Source organism: Hemiscyllium ocellatum, chromosome 15 (assembly GCF_020745735.1).
Source record: "Hemiscyllium ocellatum isolate sHemOce1 chromosome 15, sHemOce1.pat.X.cur, whole genome shotgun sequence".
In the NCBI taxonomy this organism is placed as follows: Eukaryota; Metazoa; Chordata; class Chondrichthyes; order Orectolobiformes; family Hemiscylliidae; genus Hemiscyllium; species Hemiscyllium ocellatum.
In genome coordinates, this window is record NC_083415.1 from 44,669,426 (window position 1) to 44,680,363 (window position 10,938).

Genomic DNA, 10,938 nt, shown 5'->3' on the forward strand with positions numbered 1-10,938 from the left:
CACTCTCATTATTCGTGTGCCACTAATCCCAGTATTCCAACCATTTTTTCTTCATTCTGGCCATTTGTAAGGTGTACTCTACCTAATGCAATAAATTTTCCCTATTACCCATCTTATATCCAAGGTGTTGATATCCAGATGGCACTTGCAATGAGAAAATGAATAATGAGCCTGAGTGAAGGTGAGCTTTCAAGATAACAGCTGGAATGCAAGGTTGTATCTTCATTCATTCAGTCATTCATTCATTTCATCATCAGCCAAATCTGGATATATCTCTTCATCTACTGCAAATAAAAATAATTAAGATGAGGCTTCTCATCAATACTGATTCTATTTACTTAATTGTGAAATAACACTGTTATAGAGTCTATGTTCTTATTGTAGCTAATTAAGACATAATAAGCAGAATTAATTCATTCATGGGTGAACCTAGTTTTGCTACCTGCCCACCACTTTTTCCATATCCTGCACATTTGACATTTACGTACACCATTCAGCTGAATATTTGTGTCTGTGTGAGGGGAAAGAACCATCCTGCGTAAATTTCCTGTTTCTGCCAACCCTCTCATGATTTTTCTTGTTCTTGCACAATGGGCCATCTTCACCGGAAAAGGATGCAAAATATAACAGTTCACTCAGCTCATCAAAATGCCATAAAAGGAAGGGATGACATGCACATGCAAAACTAGTAACTTTGCAGTTATGAAATTTGCATGCAAACTAAGTGGTATGCATGTATTCCTCAGACAGCCTTTGAGAATGGCAGCACAGTAGATTAAGGGTGTATACATCTTGAGAAAAGTATGCAATTCCACTATGCGACATATATCAATATGACGATATACCAGGTGCAGATCTCATGATCTTTACTGGGATGGCTGAAGTACTTATTTTTCCATTCTAGCCAGTTTAGCCTAACACACCTTGTTAGTCTGGACTCTGTGGAGATGATGCTGTACAAATTTTCAATCACCTCCTCTAAGTTGTGCCAATTCTGTCCTCACATTAGATGTTCCTCTGTGTTCCGAGTAATCTGATCTTCTAAATGTTCATTATTGCTGAAATATAAGAATAACTACTTCCCCACCATTATTTGACTTATGAACTGACCAATCATATATTACAGTTAATTTTCCTCTGCACTTCTCTGGAGCTGTAACACTATATTCCACATTCTGTTCTATTACTCTGACATACTTACGTAAGGTATGACTTGTCTGGTTAGCACACAAAACAATATGTTTCACTGTACCTCTGTACATGTGTCACTAATAAATCAAATCAAATCTCCAAGAGAATCTCTCTCTCTCTAATACTGTTTTGTTACCATGAAGCTGCAACATATCTTTAACTGCCATGACAGTTTTCTGGTTTCAGTCTTCCGCTTACTCATATCCATTTGCTGTTACTTTTGAGCCGAAGGCCCTTAAAGCTTATGGCAATCAGTTAGCACAGATATATCTGTCCAAGAGAATTTCCAGGTGAGAGGAATTGCACATTGGCTGCACCTTTGCTAATGTAAATGCACGTTGTCACATTTAATGCTATAGGATTTATGCCAAAGTATAATTCGAAAATAAAATATGGTTTGATTTTCTCAACATTGAAAAATTAGTAAATAAAATACATATAAGTGTATATCAGCCTGGTTCCAATATGCTTCAAGGGAAAGCCTAACATTGGTACATTAACAAACTTTTTTTTGTGAAGCAGTTTATTGACAATATTTACTCTTTGACCTGAATCTTATACCACTGCCACAACGTAAATGGGCAGGCAGGAGATCTGCTAGGTTCACTTCACAAACAGTTGAACAGGTACCTCTCAATGACCCTGTGTAATTTTCTCTCCTGAAGGAGGAACTTTGTCCAACAGAACACAGATCAAGAATTCAGTGAAACAGGAGATGCAGGTCAAATCCTCCCACTGTATTTTCGTGTTTCAAAGCATGCCATCACTCCACCACAGTTATACTTTATTTCAAAAACCAAGTTCTCAATAATATAGCACCATATTATGTGTCTCAAAATGGACCAAGCATTTTGCATGTGGTGAACTCTCAACAATATAAAAAGGTTATTGGGCAACACAAATAATGTGTTATTAACAGCATTAGCAATATTGTATTTAATTAATCACAAGCATACTCACCATGAAACTAGAGTCGTAGAGATGTACAGCATGGAAACAGACCCTTCGGTCCAACCCGTTCATGCTGACCAGATATCCCAACCCAATCTAGTCCCACCTGCCAGCACCCAGCACATAACCGTCCAAACCCTTCCTATTCATATACCCATCCAAATGCCTTTTAAATGTTGCAATTGTACAAGCTTCCACCACTTCCTCTAGCAGCGCGTTCCATACATGTACCACCCTCTGTGTGAAAAAATTGCCCCTTAGGTCTCTTTTATATCTTTCCCACCTTACCCTAAACTTATGCCCTTAGTTCTGGACTCCCCAACCCCAGGGAAAAGACTTTGTCTATTTATCCTATCCATGCCCCTCATAATTTTGTAAACCTCTATAAAGCATCAGCCTCCAATGCTCCTGGGAAAAGAGGCCCAGCCTGTTCAGCCTCTCCCTATAGTTCAAATCCTCCAACCCTGGCAACATTCTTGTAAATCTTTTCTGAACCCATTCAAGTTTCACAACATCTTTCTGATAGGAAGGAGACCAGAAATGCACGCAATATTCCAACAGTGGCCTAACCGATGTCCTGTACAGCCGCAATGTGACCTCCCAACTCCTGTACTCAATACTCTGACCAATAAAGGAAAGCATACCAAACGTTGCCTTCACTATCCTATCTACCTGTGACTCCACTTTCAAGGAGTTATGAACCTGCATTGTAAGGTCTTTTTGTTCAGCAACACTCCCTAGGACCTTACCATTAGGTGTATAAGTCCTGCTAAGATTTGCTTTCCCAAAATGCAGCCCCTCACATTTATCTGAATTGAACTCCATCTGCCACTTCTCAGCCCATTGGTCCATCTGGTCAAGTTCCTGTTGTAATCTGAGGTAACCTTCTTTGCTGTCCACTACACCTCTAATTTTGGTGTCATCTGCAAATTTACTAATTGTACCTCTTATGATCACATCCAAATCATTTATGTAAATGACGAAAAGTAGAGGACCCAGCACCAATCCTTGTGGCACTCCACTTGTCACAGGCCTCCAGACTGAAAAACAACCCTCCACCACCACCCTTTGTCTTCTACCTTTGAGCCAGTTCTATATCCAAATGTCTAGTTCTCCCTGTATTCCGTGTGATCTCACCTTGCTAACCAGTCTCCCATGACGAACCTTATCGATCGCCTTAATGAAGTTCATACAGATCACATCTACCACTCTGCCCTCATCAATCCTCTTTGTTACTTCAATCAAGTTTGTGAGACATGATTTCCCATGCACAAAACCATGTTGACTATCCCTAATCAGTCCTTGCCTTTCCAAATACATGTACATCCTGTCCCTCAGGATTCCCTCCAACAACTTGCCCACCACTGAGGTCAGGCTCACTGGTCTGTAGTTCCCTGACTTGTCCTTACCACTCTTCTCAAAGAGTGGCACCACGTTAGCCAACTTCCAGTCTTCCGGCACCTCACCTGTGACTATCGATGATACAACTATCTCAGCAAGAAGCTCAGCAATCAATTCTCTAGCTTCTCACAGAGTTCTCGGGTACACTGATCAGGTCGCCTTGAAGGTACTCAGTACTTTTTAAAGAAATCTCCTGATGCTTCACATTCTTGCAAGCTAAAATCAATTCTCCTTGTGGAGTTCCTAATAGAAAGACAAACTTTAATTTATTTTGGCATTCATTGATTTAAGCATTTGTGACAACGACCTCACTTAGCTGCAGCTACTGGCACAGTACCTTTCGAAAGTTGAACCACAAAGACACAACAGCTGATGTAATTCTAAGGGAGTAATATTCAAATTGTATAAACCATACCTGGTTAAACTATGCCTTGGCATTTATCTTATTCTGGTCATTGAGCATAAGGAGTCAATCAAATGCTTGATTTTGCAAAGAAGGTCCAAAAGATGAATTACTTGTACTTGAGACAAGACTGACAAAGTTGTATTTTCACGCTGGAAATTGAGGTCGTGTCTGTTAGGTTATGTAAATAATAAATCTAGATTACTCAAATGTTGAGGGTCACAATGTGAGACGTGGGTTCAACCTCACGTAAGATAATTTCTTGACTGATATTTGAATACTTGTCTTCACCTGAAGTGATAGGTAGATCATACAGCAGTGGAGGCAAAATCCTGGAATAATTTATGAAATATTATATGTTTTCTGTTCCAAATAGATGAAACACAGTGGCAAAAATGGTCTTACTCACGCCTCTTGTGATTTTGCAGGCAGTGTTAGCATAGCTACAAATAGATTCGTGACAATTACTGGTTTTGAAGGCACTAGCTGACTGCAGTGATTATTTTTATTTCCCTTTGTCCCTTCTCCCTTCTATCAATCAGGATACTTCTACCTCACTAGTAAAATGTTATTCTGTTCTACAATCAGAAGAATGTTTAAAAATTGGAGCATCTTTTTATTAAGCAAATTTAACAGTACAGACGTTTGTTTTTATGAAAATATATTAAACGAAAATCATTGCAATTTTAAATAAAATAATTGTATAATAAGCTTTGAGGCATTTTAATATGAAGGATAATGTAATAATAAAACTACAATTTCGTTCAGGAATATCTCATTGCCAAAAAAATGTAATCTGAATTTATGTTTCGTTGTTTTTTTTCTCTGACAATTAATTTGGTTGAAAGGAGGTTATTTCTGGCTTTGCCTAATACACTGTATTTGAAATAGTACATATTTCCAACTGTCCCGCTGTCAATGATATTTCCTAAATGATTGTGTGCTGAAGTAAAGCAATTAATTTCCGGTTAGTTGCTGTGCTGAATTTAACTTTTACAAAGTGTCAGTCCTCACGCTAACAGTAAACTAAAGACGGCCCACTGAAAATAATAGGGCGTGCAAATCTCAGTTCACATTCCTTCACAATCAGCCCCCATGTTTTAGGCAGCCCCTTTACGATATAAAATATATATGAACATTCCCTTCCCAATCTATTATAGGCAAGCATGGTTTTTAGTTTCTGATCCAGTTTACATTCCACTACGACACACTGGAAAATATGGTGATGTAGTTGAACAAGTTGCCGCTTGGGAGCGCTCTGCTTGCTGTCTTGTTTTACCGCATTGCAGGGACGCCCCCACATTCCTGCTGTGCATGGAATGCATTCCGATATTAAAAAATTACCGGAGACATTTTGGCAAGTGTTAAAATTCGCACTTTCAGACTAAAAACTAACAATTCCAACAAAGTATTGGAATGGCAGTCACAAACTTTCTGCACTACTGCCTGAAGCTATAACCAAAACTGGTTGGTCAGTTCTCCCTTCAATTGTGGGTAAGATAAATTTTCTCGTTAATGCAACGCAAAAGAATGAATTATTCGAATAAAATTCTCCATTTCGTGTTCAATTTGAACTCAAGTGATGAAATAAAGAGACACTCGTTTTGCTTTACCGTTCTTGCATAGAACCAAGTCCAATTCTCCTCCTTCATCTTGTGTTTGAATGATAAGTTTACCTTCCAACCAGATTTCCCTTCCAATTGATAGGGAAACATGTATTGAATTATGTTTTTGATTTTTTTTTCATTGGAAAAATAGGGTCCATGCAAAGTTGTATTCAATGCAAATCAAGGGGCACTGTGTTTGGAGCGGAGCAGAAAATTTACAGAGCGCAGAATGTTTTAATTGAAACAAAACAAAGAAAGCTTTGTGTTTTCAAAAGTCATCGTTACTTTTCGCCAGCAATCGGAGAATAAATGCGATACGAAAAGTGGCTAAAGCTAGAAACATATTTATCAGCGAAAAGAATGAATGCAGGTTTCAAATAAAATTTAGTGACAATTTCTTATTTTCTCTACCAAAAACAATGCCAAATACTAAAACATTTAACAGACCGACTGCACCCTGGGGTTAGAGCAAGGTTTTCGATTACTCTTTACTATCCAAATAGATCAAAAATGTATGTTTTTTTACGATAAAGGCAAAATATTGAGATTGCTGAAATTACAGATTTGCTTAGTCACCCTTGATTGGGTTTTCTTACACATTGACAATATGTGTTTTGGCTGATTAATACGCAAGACTAAACAAAAATTCCAGCCTAATACCACCTTAGATAGCACTGAAATATAATCGTAAAATGTCCAGGTTACTCGTTTAACAATATAAGCAACGTTATTTTATTGACACAATAAAAGGGTGAGAAATGGAAATCCACTGAATATGGTTAAGCTACTCACACACAAACATTTCTGGTGTACGGTGACAGTTAACTGTAGAAATTGTAAAGATTTGCATTCCCCCGATTAATGGAATATGGCTATATACAATTATAGAATCGCTCCAAAATAGACGGTGCCCATTTTTGGCCCGTTGAAATCACGCTCTCTGCAGGAACAATATAATTGGTCATATTCCCAATGAGTAGACACATGATGTGGAGGTGCATTGATCGCCGATAGCTACCTGTGCTGAAAGTCACCTTTAAGCAGTTAGCAAGAATAATGCATATCAGTGAGAAAGCATTTTTTTCTGTTACAATCCTGCATCGAATCTTTTCCAAAACTTGCTATAAATTAGTATTTCACTTATATGTTATTGTAACATGTAAATGCAGTTTTAAAAAAAATAATCGTGTAAGGTCATCAGTGTAGTGTCAGAAGATAGGATTTTCGGGTATTTGTCCATGAAATCTTTGGGGAAAATGCTGAGAGTTGTTAACGAACTGCGAAACGGTCTTATCATACAAGGAGCAGCGACCAATTTCCTGCAAGGTTATTCTTCCATCTGATTTTATCTTTTATCTACCAATACAGAAGGCAATAACTCATCTGTCCTCAATTGAAGTGAAGGTTTCTTGTGTTAAAGTCGCATGGGAAAATAAATGGGAAAATATTAAATATCTATAAATAATTTATGCACGTGATTGGTTCCATGATTCAGTATGAATTATAGTCTCTTTCCTTTGTAAGTCTTTTGTATTCAATTCTATAAAATGCCGTTTTGCATTCTATTTCCCGTTTCCAACCACAGTTACCATTAACATGATCAGTCTCGATACAAGAATCTGCATGTACTTAGAGCAGGTGACCCTTATGACACGATATTGCATTCATTAAATACGATCTTTAAACACCAAACATGCAAATAGAAATTGAGAATCTGTATTTAACAATGCGCGAACTAAAAGCTCTGATAATTTATACCATCACTACCCCTGTTTTAATTCCGCAGCATGTACCACCCAAATCTGAATCTGTAGATCTCACAATCATTATGGAGTTTGTAATTTGTCGTGAAATCGAATTACATGATATTAAAATAAAGTAACTCGTTGCTGGGTGAGCCGTTATTTGGAAGGATTAATGCGATTCATCAATTGACTAACAATTCGGATTTCTTTCGATTAATTTAATATGTGTTGTTCATCCAGCAATATGTTGCTATGGATTTCCTGCCTAACCGTCAGAAATTAAAATATTTGGGCTTTCGCTACTTTTTAAATAAAAGTCTTAAAGTCGTTTTAGTCTGGACCCTATAGGTGGAGCATTCATATGCAAATAATCTGTGGCTTGTGCCTTAAGTATCACTGTCAGCATGGAGAACACAAGCGCCATTATCCTTCAAAATCGTCAAAAGAACATAATCAATTTGTATTCAATCTGTTTTGCACAATGATCATTCACCGATTGAAATACTTGTAATTCCACCGACTTCAACGTTAGAAATAACACCACCAAAATGTATTAGATATTGTCATTTATTTTGCCATATATGTATATATATATTTATATTACACAATATATACTTCAAGATAAACTTCGCATTATACATTCCGCCATGTATTACCACACCACACAGACGGTTTAAAACATTTCCACATGTTCATGAAATAATCGCTTAGATAGCACAAATATTCCTCTCCATATAATAAACATGGATTTTCAGACGTTCCCAGTCTCTTGCCTGGAGACCTCGTTGTTGAAACCTTATAATGTTGGGATGCGAGTTGGTGACAACAAACCCCGCCAATACTGCATATTTGAAATACTCTGAAAATACTTCAAGGTGTTATTGAAGGTTGGCCCTGTCATCTCCACTTAGAAGACGCCGAATTATAATTGCATGAGCTGCCGCAATGCGGCCAGAATTTAAATGTAGATTTAGTTCCTGCACTTGATCGGTTTTAGGTAACAATTTGAGTTCTGTGCAAAATTAAAACGGGCGCCTGTCTGAAATGGTTTGTGGATCTGAGGGCGGGTGGGGGTGGGACGGGGTGGGGATGTGCCCCAAATGGCTCTCAGTCGCTTGTGTTGGAGGCGAAAGCCTCAATTAGTCCCTCCAGTGAATGGATGAAGCCGGACACACTGCATATAGAACCGATGACAAAGATGGAGACATCGAAAAAGACGTGGTGCCACTGCAATTTTCGCCACAAAATTTTGAGGTGGAAGAGACTTGGGAGCAGAAAACAGAGACCAGCACCCGTTAGGCTCCCAGTCAGGCCCATTAACAGAGCGAAATGGGGGATATACATGGCCATAAACAAGGTCAAGACCACTAGTATGCAGCGTAAAGCTAAGCCCCATGATTTGAGTTTACCATCTACCCCATAACAATTCGTAAACATTGCAATCCTGCCCTCCTGGAAAAAGGATTTCTCTAAGACTTCAACAGCTGCGAAAAATGGCAGCGGATAGGAGAGCAAAGCTTTGGCCACGAGAAAAACGTTGACCACTGCCCTAATAGTAGAGGGGAGATTGTCTGTGATCACCTCTTTTGTCTCATCTGCCCAGGTTAGATAGGCCACCAAGGCGAATAGTCCCTTCAATATGCACGCTGCAATATGAGTCCAGTTCATCATACTGTGGAATTCTTTGGGGCTTTTCATGTTGCCCTCCAGCGATGGCAGGAAGATCTGTGAAGTGTAGCTAAAGACAATAATACCGATGGAAATTGGGAACTTTTTCACATCAATGTAGAATTTGACTTTATCCCAGGCCCAGTCCCGGGCTCGAGACAGACAGTAGGCGATCACTAAGATGTTAATCACAAAATGTGCCAGAGTACAGAGCAAACTGAACTTGGACACCGCTTTGAGATTTCTCAGGAACGCGCAAGGTAATAATATCGCAGTGGCCACGATAGACCATGACTTTTGAGAGACGGGCAGATTCGGGAAACTGTTATACATAAGGTTGCCGCTTACAACCACATACAAAACGCAGGTCATTATTAACTCAATGATTTGGGCTACATTCACGACCCTACCGCCCAGCTTCGGAAAGCGAGGGGCACAGCAGGCATTGGCAATATCTACATAGGAGTCCCTTACTCTCACCATCTCGCCGTCTTCGTTTTCCTCGTACAGGCAAGCAATCAAGATCTTTCCCGTGTAGCAACACACAACAGCAGCGAAAATGATTAAAAACAGTCCGAGATATCCTCCGTGCAGGATAGCATAAGGGAGGCCCAGGACGAACATACCCTGAAAGACAGACAGTGCAATATGGACACATTCCTTATCAATATCAATTCTCACAAGAAGCTGGGCACAGCATTACAGAACAGGATGCATTAGTAAGGCATGTAGAAAATTATACGTTGCAGTTTAAGTATGATATGGACATCCAATGAATGCTGCATTAATTATGTCTTTTATGACAGCCTGCACTCCATATTATACAAGGCGTTATTGTTGCTCAAAATAAATGATTAATCTTCAATAGCTAATAATACATTGTTACTTTCCCATGGCGGTCATTATTCTGCATTCTGTTTCAAGGCTATGTATCTGGTGCAGTAACATGCACTGTTTTAGAAAGCTCAAGTTAGATTCTCTGTCATTAATTAAAGAGTCACATTCGCATAATTCTATTCTTCCAAAGGACAATGAAGCGATCACGTGCAATCTGTATCGCTTTAACTTTGTATTTATTTTATCATCAATTAAGAGCCAAAGTAGCCGCTCGCCACTACAGTTCAGATGAGGTATTCGATTTTTTTTTATTTATATGAATGAGAAAGGTGTCTATTTTACCTGGATGGCGTTGGTCACATTCCAGCCCGCTTCCCATGCAGTGATTTTGGGCTTCCCCTGAGCTGCTAATTCCACACACGGCTGTCCATCCTTGGAGGTTGAAGGGGGCAGCCCAGTCCCGTCCCTCTGGTAGTGACTGTCGCCCTCAGCCGCTGGCTCTGCCTCTCCGCTCACCTCTTCCGGCTTCAGAATGTCCATCTGCAGACCCTGACGGTGCTCATAGTCCAGGTCATCACACTGGGCAAACCCGACAGCTTCCTCGTCAGTCGCCGCTTGAAAGCCCATCCTGGCGAACACCCCGCTAACTTTAGCCTGAGATTTGTTCGATACGGAAGTAGCAACATTTGAAAGCTTGTTTTTTATAAGCGTCGCCATCGCCGCTTGGTTCTTGGGAGACACTCTCTTGCAGAAAAGGAAGCAATTTTGATGTGTACGGCAGAGCTTTGTGGAGGGGGGGAGAGGAGTATGGGATCCCAAACTGCTATCTCCAATTCTTACTAAAAGTGTACCTGTCCTTGCAGGCGTTCCCGTGGATCATGACAGCTTTTCGAGTTGGAGTCTATAAGCGTGCCTGCCGCATCCTGTCCCGCTCTCACTCACTGCAACGTGAAAGCAGCAAACCAGGGAAAGGCGACGGAGCTTTCTCGCTCTCTGTCTCTGCGCAGATTTCCCCCCCCCCCCCCCCCAGTCTGAGCCGCCTGGGTCCCAGTTGGTTTCCTTCAGCCGGAATGATGCCAGTTCTGCTGTGGAGAGCTTTAGGGGACGAATGAAAGGCGACGTGTCACACAATTGA

At 39.9% G+C, this 10,938-nt stretch overlaps 1 protein-coding gene across 1 annotated transcript; it reads right to left on the reverse strand.

Annotated features, from left to right (window-relative positions):
* Positions 1 to 8,405: 8,405 nt before the first annotated feature.
* Positions 8,406 to 10,520, reverse strand: LOC132822768 (vesicular inhibitory amino acid transporter). Its single transcript, XM_060836084.1, has 2 exons — positions 10,146 to 10,520; positions 8,406 to 9,593 (listed from the first exon to the last, which is right to left on the reverse strand). Exons 1-2 carry the CDS (start codon positions 10,518 to 10,520, stop codon positions 8,406 to 8,408), a joined length of 1,563 nt encoding a protein of 520 aa, XP_060692067.1.
* Between the last annotated feature and the right edge of the window lie 418 nt (positions 10,521 to 10,938).

Coding starts and splice junctions, on each gene's coding strand:
- LOC132822768 (XM_060836084.1), bottom strand. CDS start 10,520: ATGGCGACGCTTATAAAAAACAAGCTTTCAAATGTTGCTACTTCCGTA. Junction 9,594..10,145: donor ATGTGACCAACGCCATCCAG/GTAAAATAGACA, acceptor TCTGTCTTTCAG/GGTATGTTCGTCCTGGGCCT.